At 39.8% G+C, this 19,086-nt stretch overlaps 2 protein-coding genes across 6 annotated transcripts in view; one reads left to right on the top strand and one right to left on the bottom strand.

The window, feature by feature from the left end:
* Positions 1-13,618, top strand: part of clstn1 (calsyntenin 1) — a 38,383-nt gene extending 24,765 nt beyond the window's left edge. For 2 of the 4 annotated variants that reach the window (XM_037104507.1, XM_037104508.1), the window contains 11 exons: positions 1,262-1,383; positions 1,509-1,671; positions 2,001-2,051; positions 3,007-3,164; positions 3,878-4,026; positions 5,573-5,817; positions 6,715-6,885; positions 7,065-7,210; positions 7,350-7,485; positions 8,418-8,602; positions 10,203-13,618. In XM_037104507.1, the coding sequence (XP_036960402.1) occupies positions 1,262-1,383; positions 1,509-1,671; positions 2,001-2,051; positions 3,007-3,164; positions 3,878-4,026; positions 5,573-5,817; positions 6,715-6,885; positions 7,065-7,210; positions 7,350-7,485; positions 8,418-8,602; positions 10,203-10,397 (1,721 nt within the window). In that variant the 3' untranslated portion in view covers positions 10,398-13,618. The remainder of the gene's footprint in view (positions 1-1,261; positions 1,384-1,508; positions 1,672-2,000; positions 2,052-3,006; positions 3,165-3,877; positions 4,027-5,572; positions 5,818-6,714; positions 6,886-7,064; positions 7,211-7,349; positions 7,486-8,417; positions 8,603-10,202) is intronic. The other 2 variants (XM_037104510.1, XM_037104511.1) reach the window with 1 other exon arrangement.
* Positions 13,619-15,927: 2,309 nt separating this feature from the next.
* lzic (leucine zipper and CTNNBIP1 domain containing) lies at positions 15,928-19,078 on the bottom strand. 2 transcript variants are annotated; one of them, XM_037103206.1, is made up of 7 exons: positions 18,938-19,078; positions 18,508-18,633; positions 17,782-17,917; positions 17,576-17,674; positions 17,355-17,450; positions 17,008-17,089; positions 15,928-16,913 (listed from the first exon to the last, which is right to left on the bottom strand). In XM_037103206.1, the coding sequence occupies exons 2-7, from the start codon at positions 18,606-18,608 to the stop codon at positions 16,858-16,860; spliced, it is 570 nt and encodes a 189-aa protein (XP_036959101.1). In that variant the 5' UTR covers positions 18,609-18,633; positions 18,938-19,078; the 3' UTR covers positions 15,928-16,857. The 2 variants fall into 2 exon arrangements, with proteins under 2 accessions (XP_036959101.1, XP_036959100.1); XM_037103205.1 differs by having other exon boundaries at positions 18,928-19,069.
* Positions 19,079-19,086: the final 8 nt, after the last annotated feature.

Raw genomic sequence — 19,086 nt, forward strand, 5'->3', positions numbered from 1 at the left:
TGTTGGACGTTGATGCTGGAAAACACACTGAAACCTTTTTATATGCCTTGGACCAAATACACACTCAGTTATTTGAAAATTTCAGTGCCTTGTATCACATCAAAAAACAGTATCGACAATTGTCTTTTGAAGGAGAGATAAACCTGCAACTCTTTTGCCATCTATGTGGCATAACATCACTCGTTATTACTGCACATATGAGTTCTGAAAATTTTCTTCTAATAATAAAAAAACAATAACCTTCAAGCAATGGACAGTTACGGTGCTCAGCTGGACACGTGGAAACACTTGCTGCTATAATTTCTTTCTTACCCCTGTGGAGTGCTCGCTGATATTTCTATTTTTGTCACTGATTTTATGATTTTGTGTGTGGTCACAAGCTCCTTGATCTTATTGACTGTAAAGTCTCTGCCATGGGCAGCGAGAGGCAGCTCATCAGCTTCTGTCTGACTGCTTATATAAGAAGGATTACATCAGAACGGCTGTGGCCTGGACAGGAAGCTCCCATACCCGTGATCTCAGCTCCAGTCATGACCTCCATTCAGCACAGACTCATGTCTCACATTTGGTTAATTTTCTTCTACATTAAGTCTTAGATTTTCCCAAATTATATTCAGACCAGAGTCAAGAATACTATTTATGTTCTTTAAAGGCTGGCCTGTTGATTTTGTTGTTAATTAAATAGGAGGAAGGTGAAGTGTTAATGTCTGTTTAATGATTTCTCTATAGTCTATTCAAACGATCCAAACCTTTACCCTGATGTTCTATACTTATAGCTCATGAGATCATATGGTAGATTATTGTTATATATTGTTACAGGCCGAGTCTGTAAGTACATTTTGAGCAAATCTCCCTCAAAATCTTTGAATCTTTCCAGGCATTAACAGCCAGTGGGCGCTTGGTATAGAGATTACATCTGCTGACTGATTTTTTGATTTGATAACCCTAAATCTAAGCCTTTTTGACAGCTTTCTCCAAAGGAAATAGGTTACAGTTGCATTTCCAGTTTAGAGAACAATACATGTGTTAAAAGGAGTTGGTTGTGAAACTGGTTTCAAACGGCTCTCTTCTGACGCTGTGAAAACCTGTTAAGGCATGATTGTAAATAATAAGAACAAGAAATGCCACGGATGAAATGGTCAAATCCCGGTGTTTTTTTTTATATATCTATGTCTGTCTCGAGGCTACACAAGATTGTTTTGCTTCTCAACAGCTCCTTAGAAAATATGTATATAAATATCTGCTCTGTTCTCTTCTGCAGAGATGAACAGACACCATTACTCGCTCTACGTCCACAACTGCAGGCTGATCCTTCTTCTCCGCCAGGATCCATCTGAGGCAGAGAACTACAAACCAGCCGAGTTTCACTGGAAACTTGATCAGGTCAGCTGTCGGGCTTTGTGCAAATTTAGAGAATTTAATCAAGAGTAAAGTTGGTTACAGTGGTACTATGTGATTTTCACAGGCCCATTTCCAGCCTTTCATTCCTTCTGTTTTATTCTTTGCAGGCGTGTGACAAAGAGTGGCATCACTATGTGCTGAATGTGGAGTTCCCCACCGTGTCTCTGTTTGTCGATGGCACTACCTTCGAACCCTTCCTGGTCACAGAGGACTACCCACTGCACTCCTCCAAGATTGAAACTCAGCTCACCATCGGAGCCTGCTGGCAAGGTAAACTCTTCAATACATTGAAGGAACCATAATTCTCTTGTGTGACCAAATGTGTTGATTTAGTAATAAGTCTGAAGCACGGATATATGGTAAAAAAAGAATTCTCTTCAAATGTCTCTGCAATATCTAGCTATTTTTCTGTATAAAACATTAAAAAGATACTCTGATGCTACCAGATAATTATAGGGCGCACACTATTTTATTAACTCAGATTAACTTAGATTCTGAAATGATGCATCAAATCCTCGTATGTCGCCTCTGAATCTCTACTACAGATCCTCAACCTTCCTCCCTGTCTCTCCCTGCTCTCTTGTTTCTGTCCTCTACAGACAACTCAGGACATGACAATGACACTGAGTCAGTCTCTGAGCCCACCTCAGGTTGCTCAAATCTTTCCCTTACTCCTCAGATATGTCCGTGTGTCCACACTGTCCCACCATGCTAACTGCATCCTCATACCATTTTGACTAGAATGATTCAGATACATTCTAGATGCAGAAAGATTTATTTGTGTCATTACTGTTTGGAGCATGACGCAGTTTTCGGTGAGACTGGTGTGATTTTGCATTATTTTCTGTGTTTTCCTCATTCTCCATTTATACACACCTCTCACTGCAGTGGCCAGGCAGTTGTTTTTCACACAAGCAGAGCAGAAATAGACATATAATGAGCACAAACTCCAGACATGGCTGCAGCATTATGGCCGTGGAGGCTCTTCTTTCAGACCATGACCTTTGGTTCAGAAGCAGTCGCTCCTCCAGATCAGATAACAAAGCTACAGCAACACACACACACACACACACACACACACACACACACACACACACACACACACACACACACTCACATCACTGGATGACAATAGGACCTTGAGATGTGCAGGTCCAGGTTTGTGTCTGACTCTGCAGCAGCACGAATGCTCATTATGGTTCAGCAGGAAGACAAAGCATGATGTTTCCCTTCCCTTTAGGCAGGATTGATTCACCTCACAGCATATATACTGAAATAATCTGTTGTGTTGACATTTCAAGGCAAATTTCGAATACGTGATTCACTTTGTTAATACAGATGTTGCATGTTTCCAAGGCATCTGTAAGCTCATCCACCATCCTCCCGTCTCCCTCACTCGGCCTCGGGCCTTGTACGGGTATACATACTAACTTGCATGAACGCCATTCACGCCAGCTTTGCAAATTGAGACGGCATGCTTTAATCTCTGGTCCAGAAAAGGTGAAGTCTATGGAATTTACTCTGGAGTAAATGCTTTTTTTTTTTTTTTTTATATGTGTGTGTGTTGTTGTTTTCTCCCCCTCATCTCCATCCTGACGCACCCAGGCGGAAATGCTCGGATGGCTCAGTTTTTCCGGGGGAACCTTGCGGGGCTGATGATCCGCTCTGGCAAGCTGGAGAACAAGAAGGTGATCGACTGTTTGTACACCTGCAAGGAAGGCCTGGACGTGCAGTTGCCGGAGGAGGTAGCTTCAGCTGTCAAGGTGAGGAGGCAAAATGTTTGAGAGACACAAAACATACTCAAGCTGAGTCAGGCTGGGTCTGAGTATATTCATGTATCAAGAACACGGTCGAACAAAGTGGTTCCTAATCATTTATGATCATGATAAGAGGAAGCAAATTGTCCTCTCAGTCTTTAAGTGTCTTTAATCAGCTTCATTTGTGAGGTCTTAATTGCCACAAAACACTTCATCTATTGGTAATTTCCTTCATCGATCCTTATTTTGTCAAGGTGTTTCAAGCTTTCTTTAGTGGAAGTCCTCATTGCTGATGTTACACATTTTTAAACCTAATACTGTCTTTTCTTTATATCTGCACTGACCTGTTGGAAAAATGTAGAATAAGATTAGTCATTACCATATTCATACATTAAACCTGCCTCTCTTCGGGACAACATATATGCCACTTACCTTATAATATATATATAATATATATATAATATAATATAATATAATATATAATATAATACCTGCACTGTTTCAATATTAAAGAGATTTGTTGAAACATTGATCTTAATTTGGTTAAAAATGTCATTAAAAGTATTAAATTTAAGTGTTTTAAGTGACCTGCAGTAAATCTATCTACCAATGTGATCCATACAAACCTAATCTAGCTTGTCATGCATTTTATCAACTTCAGCTTAATATCAGTCTGACAGAAACACATTTCACAGTGTTTCCTTGATTTCTCTCTTCAGGTGGAGTTCAATCCTAACCAGTCCTCGCTGACTGTGGAGGGTGACGACATTGACGCCTTTGATAAGGTCATGCAGCACATCTCCTACTTGAACTCCCGCCAGTTCCCCACCCCTGGCATCAGACACCTTCGCATCTCCACCACCGTCAAGTAAGTCACAGAAGCCAAAAATACCCCTCTGTCTCTGTCCTATAACCTCACATGTCAGTCATCGGCCACCTTTCTATGCCTATTAAACATTCAGAGAGGTTTCGTCTTTCTACGTGAAGTGTGAGCAAGGTTTGTTGAGGTCAGTAATCGTACCTGATTTCCATAACAAAGCAAGTAAACATGAAAGGTTTTGGGGTTTGAGAATGACTGAGGCAGAGGAGCTGTAAGGTTCTGTATTTTGTTTTTAAGTTCTCTTTGATGTAGATTTTTTATATAACAGCGATGTATTCAGAGACCGAAATGTGAAGAACAAAGGAGAATTGCATTTGCACGATGTATGAAAAGAATATATTAATACTCGAGTTTCTGCTGAGCCTTCTCTAAGATCAGTTCCAGTTAGTGTTGCAGTTTAACCTTTGTTCTTATTGGGTTTTATGGGGTAGACCATATACTAATTTTCCTTTTATACAACCACTTTTTACATACAAAGGCAGCTATTCTGCTTTTGGTGCCATTACATTATTTTTCCCTCAGATTAAATGTAGAAGGAAGCACTGTAATAGTATTTTATATGTGGAGCCGCAGACACAGTGAAATGAAAACAGCTCTTTTTTTTTTTCTTCTTTTTTTCTTTTTTTTTTTTTTACCTTGTAAGATTATCCTCCACATCATGAAGTCAGTTTGTTTACAAATCATGATGGCCATTATTTGGGTAAATATAGAGATCAAGATTACTGAACATGATGACTCATAGACGTCAGAAATATCATGCCTTTATTGAACTTAAAAAGAATTCTTTAACAATGGATTATTTAAACTTTAAATCTTATTCAACAGAAAAACATACATTTAATAGTAATATCATGTATGATACAATATTTATAAAGCCATAATTAATGTGTATTATCTTTTTACAATGTTGTTTTTACTTGGTCTATAAAACATTAGAAAAGATTGCTGTAATATGTTTAAACACCAGTACATAACAGCATGGATAGACATTTTGACTGGGTTTATTGCCACAGACTGTGTAAATGCTAAAGACAGCTCACTTGACCACCTTGAGCTGAACCTAACCAATTCTCAGGCTTAAGACTATTTTGGGAGGGAGTAAAAATGCACTGTGGGAAAGGAAAGGGGTGCACTGGATTTATAAGAAGAGACAAAATGAGAGCATCAAATGGGAACGTGGCACAATAATCATTCTACCTCAATTATCTTGTTTTCATACTTGTTCGAAAGCCAAAATTATTCTGTAATGAACACGAAATGGAACACATCAAACTGCATAAAATTACTCCTGAATATATTTTGAATATTTGGCTGCCGACCCCTTAATTTCCCTGTTTCTTTTCCCTTTTGTAATATTGTTGATGTCCAGGTGGCTCGATTCTTTTCACTTTGATTTGTCACCTTTTCCCCTCACCCTGCCTCTAAATTAAGTAAGCAGGGGTAATTCTTGTGTCTTTAAAAGTAGAGTAAGAACCTGCATCTAAAAGAAGATGAAAAGAATTTTCCATGTGATCAAACTTAAATCTCCCTCTAGATGCTTCAACGAGGAGTCCTGCGTTACGGTTCCTGATGCTGAAGGTTACGTGATGGTGCTGCAGCCTGAGGAGCCCAAGATCAGCCTGAGCGGCATCGACCACTTTGCCCGCAGTGCCGCCGAGTTTGAGAGCCAGGAAGGTGTGACGCTGTTCCCCGAGCTGCGCATCGTGAGCACCATCACCCGCGAGGTGGAGGCAGACACTGAGTCTGAAGCTGCAGAGGGAGCTGACGATGACCCCACGGGTAAGAGACGTGCATATTTGACCCAGTGTTAACCCCAGATTATATCATAGGGAATTTTGTAGATATTGCTAACCTATTTTTTAGAGGATTATTTTCGTTGTCTGCTTTACAGTCCGCTCATCCTCTGAGTAACACACACTGAATTCTCCCTTAATGCTGCCACATACTTAATCTTAGACCTGTGCTTCCTGAGGCAGTGTGACACAGAGTGACGCCCCACCCGTTGCCTTAGTTAAATTACCTTAGCCACTGCCTGGATCTGCAGGCACCGTGATGAACAGTTAATAGCTGTGTAGATGTACTGTAGCTGTTGATGGTGAGGATTATGCCCGGAGGCCGACAGGATTGGACAGAGAGGGAGGGAGAACAGAGATAAGTTGTTTACTACTTTATGGGAGGGGTCAGTGACCAGCCGCGCCATCTGTTGGGCTTGTATACAAGCTAAGACGACGAGAGACAATAGTTGAGCACTGAGGTTGACACAGATACTGGAAGATTCGATGTCCTGTGGTGAGCAGCCGACCATATGGAACAAAAGGGCTTTCAGAGATCTGTTTTTTTACCTGCGTCACCCTGCCCCACCTTCCACTATCAACAAATGAGATGTCAGAGCAGATGACTAAAAATTACTTAATAACAGCTTCTACAGGGTCAAGAGGGCCAGCTGAGAGTGCACAAAATATTATTTTATTTCATAAGCAAAATGGAAGACACGTTGCCTCAGCTGGGTTATTGAAATATAGTCAATTAACATAATTAGTCAATAAAAATACATTTAGTTGTACATGAGTTCTTGAGCTGTATTCTCTTACATTACAGGCCCAATATTGGATCTTAAACTATAAGAGATCCCTTCATCTCTTTATCTTTAAATCTTTTTGTTCATTGTTCATTCAGTCCAAGAGACAGTGGTGTCAGAAGAGATTATGCACAACCTGGACACATGTGAAGTGACTGTGGTGGGCGACGAGCTGGACGGGGAGCACGAGAGTCTGGAGGTGGACATGTCCCAGCTGCAGCAGCACGGCCTGGAGATGAGCTCCTCCAACCTGGGCCTCGTCATCAGCGGTACTGCGCACAGAAATGTCTGGCACATAGCAGTGGTTTCTGGTTGTAGAAATTTGATGTTGCACATATACAACGGAGTGATATGAACTCAAGAGTTAACAAATCTCAAACATTTTTACAAACATTTTGACAATAAATCAGATCAGATTTTGACACAAGTCCCCCTCTGTATGTTCCAGGTGTGAACACCATGGCCAACTACGAGCAGGTCCTGCATCTTGTCCGTTACAAGAACTGGCACACAGAGGCTCTCTTTGACAGGAAATTCAAACTGGTCTGCTCTGAACTCAACGGTCGCTACATCAGCAATGACTTCAAGGTCGAGGTATGACTGAGCACTTAACAGTGACACATTCACAACGAGGAGTTCACAAAGTGCCCTCAAGTTACTGAAGCATTTGTGTGTATAAAATGGGAAGAATTTTGTGACTGTATACGTGTGTTTCTGGTTTGATTCTCTTAAGGTGAATGTAATCCACACAGCCAATCCTGTGGAGCACGCCAATAATGCAATGGTGCAGCCTAACTTCATTAACCCCGTGCATCATGCCTCTGTGGATCTATCCGGCCACAACCTGGTCAATGCTCACCAGGCCTCAGGTACGGCATCATGTGGTCTCTCATGCGAAAGTGTTTAGAATTCTTTTGTTCTTTGTGTTATGCAAAGATAAGTCTGTATAGCTCATAGACATTTTTACAGAAAGATGTCAAAGTAAGTCATTTTCAACATGTTAAAGACACAAAAATGAAGATTGCATTTCAGTTACAAACTCATTCTGGTGAAAAACTGGCTTGTAGAAATAATTTCCAGCTTGCATAAACTCAAAATATCAGCCATCATCATCAATACTTTTCAATCACATGATGAATAAGCACTTACTGAAACCACCTGTAATTGCAGGATTATACTTACACATTTAAATTAATATCAAACATCATAATGAAACCAGTAATCTGCTAAATTGTTATTGCTGTAAAAAAAAAAACTGCAAGCAATGCTGGGGATGGATTACAGTCTATTACAGTCCAGAATTAGGCCACATATGAACCACTGGTTGTTTGCCTTTTTTTTTTTTAATGGCTCAAGTTTAGGGATTACACTTGAGTGCTGTCTGTGACATCTGTACAGGCGGTGGTCTGCGTACAAACCTTTTATTTCCCAGCTTCAGTAATCCTCTGGGCTGTCAGGCTCGCTAAGCCTGCCACCGCACAAGAGAAGCCCTTCGCTGCTAATATGGGGTAAAGTAGAGCAGGTTAGCAGGAGACAGGCGAAGCTATTTAAAGTAAGACACACACCTAGAGCTGCTGTAAGCATTCATCTGCAGTTTACAAAGAAGACATTAACATCAGTGCCGGCACACCATGAGACTGAAGTCCTTGAAATGCCCTCAGACATTGGAGGCCGTGTCTCACCACATAAAGCTGCAGCAGTTTTTATGTGCCACTGGGCAAACGTGCCAAATCGAACATAGTTTATGTCTGATCTGTCATTTTATGTTTATTGATTAATTTGTGTGTTGGTTTCCTGGCAGTGGTTCCCAGCGCAGCTACCATCGTCATCGTGGTGTGTGTCAGCTTCCTGGTGTTTATGATCATCCTGGGCGTGTTCCGCATCCGGGCTGCACACCAGCGCACTATGAGAGACCAGGAGAGCGGCAAGGAGAACGAGATGGACTGGGATGACTCAGCGCTCACCATCACCGTAAACCCCATGGAGGTAAAAACACACGAGAGGGAGAGACAAAATCAGTTTTTCTCATAATTAGCCTTTGAAAAGCTGACAAGCACAATTTCTCATCTCAACAAAATGTGGCTGAGTTGCAGCTTTGACAGATTTTTACCTGCTAATACTGTGTGATGTGAGTGTGGCCTAGTTTTATCTGAGCGCTGATGATTGACAGCCCTGTGGGGACAGAGGAGGGACTTTGTTGTCGATGAAGATGTTAGGGAGATGTGTTGCCTCCCTAATTAGAATAATATATTTAGATTATTTTTTTACAACCAGGTGGTCTCGTGCAGATTTAAAGGGTGTTTTTGTTTTTTAGCCAACAACATCATTTGTCTTCCAAAACTCAAAAGTGGCATTTTATAATTAATGAGTCAGCTTGTAGGCAGGCTTATGAATAGATGTACAAAAAAATGTGCGCTGTTTTGAGTTACTTTGCTCATAGCTGATTACAAAAGCCCAGCAACCAGCTTCTTAAATTAAAGAGTAACTTAACACCAGGTTGAAAGACATTGTTCTGCACCCCTGCCCCCTCTTCAAAATTTCAGGTCTGTTTCATCTCTGTCAGGTGTGGTCTTAAGTGTGCTCAGAGTGGTCACTAAAAAGCTGATTTATTGTCAAGTTACTTTTTTAATTACCATCTTTGAATACAAATAATTGCTGAAAGTCCTGCGGCTGCAGTGTTTAAACTGCCTAAATCACGTCATGCTTTGCTGCAGAGCATCACATCGACTGGTCCAAATGAAATTCCGGTGTGGGGAATGTTGTTCAACCACAGTAAATAATAAGAAGTGAAATACAAAGAGCGTTGAGTGAGAATCCAGAAGAGCCAATTCAGCGTTTCGACCTTTTGTTTCTTTTGTCCTTCAGCATCACAAACCAGTCGGGGGGGTAAAAATAAGTGTGATGTGTGCACTTCACTGTCATCATGTTACATGATTCTCCAGTATTGAAGTTGGGCTGAGGTCCTACCAATTAGGCTGGCCTATATAGATTAAACCTGTGGCACAGTGATATTTTCTGAAATCAGTTCATATCATGATGACTGATCCATGATAAGGCTCGTGAGTAAGGGAGATTGTGCTTTTGCAGTGAAAATGTAGCCTTTCGCTTTCAATTGAAGATGGCATTTGATTCAGTAGTTTTGATGCTGTGATTGGTTTTAGTATTTATAACATAATTTTTTTTTATAAAATGTTCTTGCAAGCTTTATTTTGCTTTCTGCACATATTTTTAAAAAATGGGTTGCATTATTTTATTGCACTACTGTTTCTATTCTGTCATTAAACCACAATTTGTGCCTTTTTGCTATCAACCAGTTGGCACTATTTGGTCAACTCTTGTTGTTTTTAAACCTGCAATATAAATAGATTTGATTTGATTTACTTTACAGGTAAAATATAAAAATAACATGTACGAATCTGAGCAGTGGATTATGTTCCATAGTTTTGCATTCAGTGAGATCAAGAATGTTTTCTTCGTTATTTTTAGGACATTTGCGCTTTTATTAGACAGCTGATAGAGAGATGACAGGGTATGTGAAAGAAAGTGGCTCTTCACAAACAACCCCAACCTCTGTCTTTTAACGCAGACTTACGAGGACCAGCACAGCAGCGAGGAGGAGGAGGAAGAGGAGGAGGAGAGCGAGGACGGAGAGGAGGAAGACGATATCACGAGCGCTGAGTCAGAGAGCAGCGAAGACGAGGAGGCCGGCGAGCCGGAGGACCAGCAGGGGGCCAGCAGACAGCAGCAGCTGGAGTGGGACGACTCCACCCTCACCTACTAGAACACCACACACACAGAGAAACACAGGCATAACAACACAAGCTCACGCACACACATCACTGACTGACACTCACTGTTCCACACACTCACACCTCCTTCAGTTTCATGTCCAAGGAGCCATGATGTAAAAAAGAGAAAAAAAAAAAAAAAGAAAGAAAATTTCCTTCAGCGTATATATGGTCAAGGTTTTCCTGTCGTTATCTTAGTGGTGGTACTCAGTGTAGTGTAGTCATCACCGGATTGCTGATTTTTACTGTTTATTTTTTTATTTATTTTAATTCCTAGGAAAACTTGGCCTACATTTTGTTTTGAATTGTGTGAGGAAGCCAACCCTGCACTTTTTGTTTTCTCTCAGACGTAAGGCTTTCAAACAGAAATTTGTTTCCCCTGATGTATATTCTTCTTTGAGTAACGCTTTTAGATTTGTTTGCCGCTAAACACAAGTATAGCTTTGACTTGAGTTCTCTTGACTTGTAGTCCACAGTGAAATGAAACAACGCTTTTAACAAGTAGACCGCATTTTCTTTTTTTTTCTCCTTTTAGTGCATGAGGATATTTGAGAAGTCATACGTGTAGAGAAATAAATTGCTTTTTAAAGATTTTGTAAATATAAAGAAACCATGTAATTAGTCGATGTGTTAGTGAAGGCCTACTCAATGGGGTCCAATATCTAAAAATGACGCAGTATGTAATGTAGAATATTTGTGTCACAGAGGCTGTAGCATGTTGCTAAAATCTCAGCAAAAAGCTGTTCCATCATGCTTGTACAAAAATGTCTGCTTCACGAAGAGAAACCCAGGACTGTTACGCGGAGGTTTCCACAACAAAATGGTGTCCATTTTGTCTTTTTTTTTCTTTTTTTCTTTTTTTCCCGCAAAGAAGAAAATGATTTCTGTTGCTTTCTCGTAGGCAGGACTGGTCGATGGTTTCAGCTTCATACATGCTTTGCTTTGCTTGCACAGGTGGCAACGCTCTACTCCAGGCGTCAGTGTATTCCATTCCCAGTAGATCTCACTGTTGTACAGAGGGGATTTTCTTTTTGTTCAGGGTAATCATACTCAGAGAAACGCTAATGTACAAATACGCGTGGAACGGTACAAATACCAGGCCAGCAGGTACTGTAGTGCTGTCGATCTGGAAATATGGGTACTAACATTTCTGCCAGTGTGTTTGGACAAGTCGAGAGATTTTCCTCAGCAGCTTTAAAAGCCTTTCGTCCGTATCCCGGTCCTGCTGTGCTGACAGAGGTAGGAAGGAAAACAACCCTTCAGACTACTGCAGGAGCAGATTTATGACAGACAGCGCTTTAGCGAGGCCTGGTTGAATAGTGCAGTTTCCGGCATTGTTTTGGGGGAGGGAAGTGAAATGAAAGTACTTTTTCAGGATTGCTTTGTTGCAAGTTTATTTACAGCTGAAATGAAAAAAGCATATATTAGACGCATTTTTAAACTGGTTTCCTATTGCGAAATAAGCACCGTCTTTACTGTTGACTGCATAGTTTACCATAAGAAAACACTTTGAAAATGAATCTTCTTCTTGTTTGAATCTTAAAAATGAAATATTTTTTTGCAGTAGACCACTAGATTTTATTGTACATGGAACTATACTGTAGAGTTGTTCTAAGATATTTGTTTACATTTGGTAAACTTATTTTCCTTCTGGTGTTAGTATAAAGCTTATACAATTGATTGGGAAAATGTGTCCAACCTCTTATCTTCTCTCAGACACCTGTTGTCCATCGCTGTTGTATATATTTTTAACAAAAAACAGACACAAAACGTACCTTCACACTTAACTATGTAGTGTTTTCTCTCTCTCATGTTTTCAGGTAAACATTTCCCAAACCTGCATTAACGAAAGCAGATCAGATTTAGGGGGTTTGAACAGAATGTTTCAGGATTAGAAATGTGGTGTTCTTGCATGCGAGGTGATTTTCAGAGGCCAAAATTCAGAAAACACATTCAATGCTCTTTTTGGAGGCAATTTCCAGGCTACTTTCAAGGGTTTGAATCGCACAGTTGTGTCTCTTAGGTTTGATTAATTTATAATTTTTTAAGAGGTCTGTGGTGGAAATGTAGTGAGAGTCTCCCCTCTATGATGACTTGGACTTTTTAAAAAAGGGGGCCAGGTCTGAGCCGGCTGAGATGGGAGTGCCTTTTTCCGATCATAGCGCAGTTTAGCAGGTCTAACAAAAACACTCATCTGTGCTCTTTTTATTTGTGGCAATTGTTTTGTTTTTTTTAAAATTCGTGTTTGTTTAATTAACGCTAGATTTTCTTACACCGCTGGGGGATTCTATTTTCTTTCAGTTTGTTGTACAAATAGTTCACCGCTAGTTTTATTAAAAGTGACAAAAAAAAACCTTTTACATAGATGTCATGTGTCCATGTTGATGTGTAGAGGAAGTAGATCCATATTGTATCTTCTATAGATATTGTACTAAATCATTGACGGAATCCACCTTTAAAAAGATGTACAGAACATTATGAAATTGCTTTGGCAGCATACATGGGTATACTGTTAATTCACCTATTTGTGTATAGTGGAAGGTAATTTTGAACTGTGTCCTATCGCCTGAGTTGTTGAGAAATGATTTGGAGGGCAGCATGAAATTCACAAGAAGCAGTTCGAAGCCTCTCGGTTTCATTATGTCAAACACTTGATGTCCACGTTTCATCTACGATTGAAAAAGTACAGTACCATGGGTCACTGATACGTGCACGCTGACTCTCGAGTCTGGTCTCCACAGTGACTCCACCATCTCCAATTTTCTGGGTTTAACGCTTTCCAGTCAGCCCCTGAGCAAAGTGTAAGTTGGTTGAATTGAATGTCACTGCCTAACAAACTGAAACGCAGCCATACTGTAATAACACTAAGATGTAAGGGGAATTTACTTTGCATGAACCACAACTTTGTGTACGTTCCATGTGGGGTTTGTCAGAATGGAGCGAGAAAGAAGACGTGATACACTACTGATTCTCAGATTGTCATGTTTCACACGTCCGGATATATTTTTTTTGTTTTTGTTTTTTTTTTTCGTTTTGTTTTTGGTTTTATTTTGAAAATTTGCTCAAAATCGAAGGTGACAATGTTTTCAGAACGGTTGAATGCTTCCTTTGTTCTTGTTGGAGCTGCTCTCACTTTTCTACCAATTGAAAGGCAACGTGTAGTGAAGTTGATGCTTGCTCGTAACAAAATAAAGGATGATGAGATGGGGTATAACTTCTGTCTGTTCTTGTTTTTCTTCACTTGACTTTAGCATGATGCCGATTCTTCCAGTGTATATCCAATGGTGGCAAAAGTAAAGTACAGATACGTGTGTCAAAAAAAGACTGGTAAAAGTAGAAGTAAACATAAAGTACTGGATATGAAAAGTACTTGTGTATAAAAAGAAGAAAAGTATCCATCTGAAAGAAATTTCTGTGCAAAGCTAGCTGAACCTCACATCATATTAATACAAATCAAAAACTATTAAACTTAAAGGTAGCGTCAGTAGGATTTGTCTGAGGTGTTTGTAAACGCACCAGAGAGATAGTTGACTGTTGAGTCATTCCCAGACATTTACTGACATTTTGGGTTGGTGTCAATAATTGATTTTTCACCTCAGATGCATTAAAACTAAAGTAAGAAGCACGTTCTGACTGTGTAAGGAGGAGAGAGTTCACATATTTGCATAATAATTAAGGCAGTATAAGTAAAAACTTCCCACCTTTGTCTGCATCACATCCCTTTGAACTCTGGGCTCATATAACCTTGGTGGTCTGTGAAACACGCCCTGGGTGGTGCTGCTGAAAGGGGTTTAATCTTGAGCATTACTGCCCTCTGGTGGTGAGAATAAAAATAATCTTAAAGCCCAAAAGGGGAGGTAAAGGTCAGGTTAAAGCCATCAAACGGACAAATAAAAGACACAAGGATTTATTTTTTTCACTCACTATATCAAAAGACACATGGTTTTAAAGCCGAGTATGAATATTTTAAAAGCCGTAAACATTCTCCTGACACAAGTCTTATCTGGTCAGACTTGCAGATGAAATGTGGTGGGATATTAATCTTGATCTTACTGAAAATGTGAACTTGCATGCACAGTTTGAAATGCTTGATAGTTAATGAATATGTAGTGGGCGGACTAAATGATGAAAAAACCCCATAAATACTCAAATATAATATTCAAATTGTAATAAAGGTGTCGTTTGATGTGTGCCTTAAAGTGTTCGCTGAACATGCTTAAATTCTCCATTTTCACCATGTTGCTATAGCTGTGTTATTGTTTAAGAGGATGAAAAACATATTTCACATTTTCCCCTACAGTGGAAAGCACCCCAGTTTCTCTCATGTCTGGTGGTTGAAGAGGCAGGTGTTTTTATTTCATCCAGTTCATCTTTTTGTGTTTGTGGCTCTGCAGCAAGGACGCTGTGAAAAAGACAACAACAGCCCAGGCTGCACCTGGCACTGTAGAGTGACCTCGTGTTCTGTTCACACAGACTGATAATCAGACTGAATCGCTCTCATGAGATGGCTGCAGAATCTGTCACAAGACCCTCCGCAATGTTTACCAGATGGCATCTAAACCATGCAGTGGGTTTCTAATCTCATTGCTGGCAAACTGGTGCCTGATCAGGCTTTGTCTCAGTACAGATTGCTGCTCATTTCACCTCGTTATGCATCATAATTCCAGATTTGCACTGGGTAAATGCAGTCGGCTTGTAAATAGTGAGCTGTAGCTAATAAAGCGAACATTTTTGAGAGACAGATTTGAATATGAAGTAGAAGCTGTGGGTTGTGTTCAGTATTCTGACACTGAGTCAGAGCTGTGACTTGTTACTGCTGTCACTCTCTGTCAATGTCATATTCTGCCTGCGTTGTCAATTCATTTGTGTAACTCAACAGCTATAAACCCTTTGTAGCAGACAAACCAATGGGTTAGGCCACTTTGAAAGAAGTAATTGTCAGTATATTAGTATGTATATTCAGCCACAATATGGAGAAGGCATGTCAGTGCCAAGGCATAGATGAAAATATGGCCGATTTCCTAATATGATGTGGCCAGCTGTTGTTCAAAACATTCAAAACACACCCTTTGTAGCTACATTGATTTAGATATTTTCCTCACTTTGATTAAACAATATCAACATATTTAGCAAAAAGAGTCACTATGGCTCAAAATAAATAATCATGACATGATCTTCAATGATAGCTGTAAGCTTGTGAAGAGGCTAAGGTTGTCACGTCAGATTTTCATTACACGATAAGTGTAGACAAACAATTCACACTAATATTATTACTGCGATATCTACAAGTGTATCTGTAACTTTGTTTGCTGTCTTTTGTCTCTTTTTTTGACAGAAAAAATTACCCTCAAAATATGAGTGAAGTGGAGAGAATCTGTAAACACAACTTTTAAAAAATGTGTGCAGAAAGACCAATTACATTCAATTACCAGTGAGAAGGCAGCCAGATGAACTCCTACACAATGCTGCACATCGAGGCTGGAGTATTTACACAGTATAATCATAATAAGCATCACTGACTGATAATACTTTGATTTTTTAATATAAAGTTTATCGTGAATATCGCCATATTGTGACACCTCTGATGGAGGCATTGCACTGTAACGAGATGATCAATGTTTTTCACTTGTTCACCTGCTTTACGTTTTGGCCGATCGGTGTATGATCAGTGCATGCTGCACATGACATGTGCAAGCAGTGTCAGAAATGCGGATTTTTCAATACATATTGATGCTGAATATTTAAAACAGTTTCAATGGTCGTTTACTGCAACATGGATACATGATATCTCTCGGACAGCAAGTTGACTCACATGAGAGAACTGATCTAAAGAGTGAGATTTCATTTTAACTACAGTCATTTTTCTGTGTAATTTTTTCCATGTGGTATCAAACATCCATATTTTTTAAGGTACTCTATCAGAGAAATAAATTCCAGCATCCTAACACCACCAATGCATGCACTCTGTAAACAAACTGTAGTATAATTTTGTTACTTAAAAGTTCTTTTTCGGTTGGTAGATCTGTTATTTTGTCCAAATTCCTGTAGACACTTTGGTTAAAATACATTGACAGCTTGAATATTTGCAGCATTCGTACAGGAAAACAACACTTTAAAAACATTCATGTTGAATAATCAGGTCTTAAGACTCATAGAAATCCAACCAAATCACAACAGAACATTTCTCTTGAACTGCCCTGACTATCCTTCACATTCATGTACATATTTTCATATTTAACAAATAACATGCTCGTACCTATCAATACAATTTTACACCAAACTACACACATAAAAGACATTTACAAAAGTTGCCATGTATAAAACAATACTGTTAAAAAGTGTTAGCATCTACAGCAGCACCTACAAGTGCGTTGATTATTTACAAAATCAATTGGCACATTTCTTTCTTGATGATAACAAGGACAGAGATAAAATTAGCGTTTTGTAGATTCACTACACCTTGGTTTTCACACCAGAGCTAGCTAAGGCCAGAATTTTGTCTTCGGAGCCTGAAAGAGAAGGCAAAGCAAGATAAATACAAATGTTTATATGTTAACTTGTATGATCAAATGTTCAAGTCTTTATTCTCATCTTTATTCTCACCTAAGTTTGCAGTCACTTTTTCAAACTGGCTCAGAGTTGCTGTGGCATTTTCAGCGAGGAAAGTCTCATCCTCCGAAGTGAGCTGTCAGACCAGCCGGAAACAAATGATAGTGCACTGTTAATTCAAGCTTTGATCCGACAATTGTAATGCGATTTAATTGTTACAGCTCCGTCTGAAGTGAGATTTAGGCCTGCTGTAGCATCTGGACTGTCAGCCTAGTGACAGCTACATGACTAAAATAAGTCAGAGCTGCTTCAGGAGGATTTATGGGCACAAGCCTCTGAATCATCCATCTGTCGAGAAAAAAAACAAAAAAAAACACATCTCTGCAGCGAGCGTTCCTCACCTTCTCTCCAAGTTTTCTCAAGGCTGTGAGGATTTCCATTTTCTGCTGCGTGTACACATCCCGTGACAGTTTCCCCACCATGACGTCTCGGTCCATCTGCACAGAATGTCGCACACTAGTTAGATAATTTTCAGGCCATGCAACACACAGATACCAACACTGTGGAGTGACTAAGCAGCTGCATCAAATATATAATCTATGACTGTCTGTGTAGTGCAAACCTCTGCTAGTCTGGTCCTCAGCTGTCCTGGCTGCTTCTTAGCAAAAAGTCGGATCACCTCTGGGGTCTTGAACGCTTGGCTGATGGCAGCTTGGATCGCCTGAAGAAGACACACGCACATTGGAAAATTAGCAACATTTTGAAAATCATTGCTCACACTGGATTGATTCGCATGAACTGCATTATCCATCCAAAGATTGTCCGTACCAGCTGCATTCCACTGAGTTCATCTACAAGTGTCATGTCTCCCGTCATGATCTTGTTCAGGGAGTCATTGAATTCACTCAACTGTTCCAAGGTTTCCTTTTTTGTCTCCTCGTACTCCTCCTCATCCAGCTCTTCTCTGGAATAAACAAATAAAAGGATGAGAACCTGACAGGAAAATATATAGAAATTATTGGTGAACCGATTATCTGTCCTGGCCGATTATCAAGGCCATCATTCAGCATTTTCCCATTATCGTTATCTGTGATTTTCCTGTCAGACTGTCTGATGTGTGGCATCGTCTCACACATTGCTCTGCCCACAATAACATCTGATTGATTACACTTCACAACCAATAGCCTAGAAACACTCAAATGATGTAACTAGACACTAAACCTTCAAATAAATGTAGTGGAGAGGAGGTATAAAGTAGTAGAAAATTGAACCACTGAAGTAAAGTACCTTAAAATTGTACTAGGGTTTATTCAATCACTGATTGTTTGAAATCTTGACAGGTTTGAATTTTTACTGCAAATGAACATCGGTCTCAAATTGCATTTTTCAGTCTCCTTGATTTCTAACAATCAGTATTGGCCCTAATCAGTCGTCCCCTAATACAAATACTAACTGACATAGACTAGATCATCATCAAGCTAAAGCAGTCATGTTTACTGATTTGGTAAAGACCCTCTACATCACATGGATTTAATGCATTTCTCTACAGTGCACCTGCATTCCTCCAGATCCTGAAGCTGCTGCATCAGTCTGTCAAGCTGCTCCTCCATGTTTTGCCTCAACTTTCCAGTCTCTGATTTCCCGCGAGAAGCCATCCTTAGTTCAAGTCGTATATAACACCTATGAAGGACACAACACAGAATATACAATGACAAATATGCAGCAGTATGTTGTATGCCACGAATAACAAACGTCAACCTAGCATGCTATTTAGACAGCGTAGGGGTAGGATGGCGTTGTCTGAGCTGTCATTACAGCAACACTGTTCAACAGTGTTCAACAGGTAGCCAGACACCAAGTTTACTGAGAAACTATGGATTGAGCTGTTTACTGGAGGCTCACACAGCGTTATATGACTGAAAGTTGTTTAGTTAGCTAGCTAGCTAGCTTGCATGCTAAAAGAAAACATCTCACCAGGTCTCACTTTGTAAACAGTTTTAAACCAGTCGTCCGATAACTGAAATATTTGCACACGCTTGACGAGTGCACATGAGAATCTAATCTAAATCCTTAAATTGTGATTCGTTGAGAAATAACCACTTTTAAATATGGTTACAAAGTCTTCAGTGTTTC

Source organism: Acanthopagrus latus, chromosome 7 (assembly GCF_904848185.1).
Source record: "Acanthopagrus latus isolate v.2019 chromosome 7, fAcaLat1.1, whole genome shotgun sequence".
Lineage (NCBI taxonomy): Eukaryota > Metazoa > Chordata > Actinopteri > Spariformes > Sparidae > Acanthopagrus > Acanthopagrus latus.

What these genes read in the sequence shown, in the direction of transcription:
- lzic (XM_037103206.1), bottom strand. Translation starts at nt 18,608, where the DNA reads ATGGCTTCTCGCGGGAAATCAGAGACTGGAAAGTTGAGGCAAAACATG. An exon ending in AACTCAGTGGAATGCAGCTG is followed by an intron (nt 17,675 to 17,781) that starts GTACGGACAATC and finishes TGTCTTCTTCAG; the next exon opens with GCGATCCAAGCTGCCATCAG. An exon ending in AAAAGTGACTGCAAACTTAG is followed by an intron (nt 16,914 to 17,007) that starts GTGAGAATAAAG and finishes CTTCTCTTTCAG; the next exon opens with GCTCCGAAGACAAAATTCTG.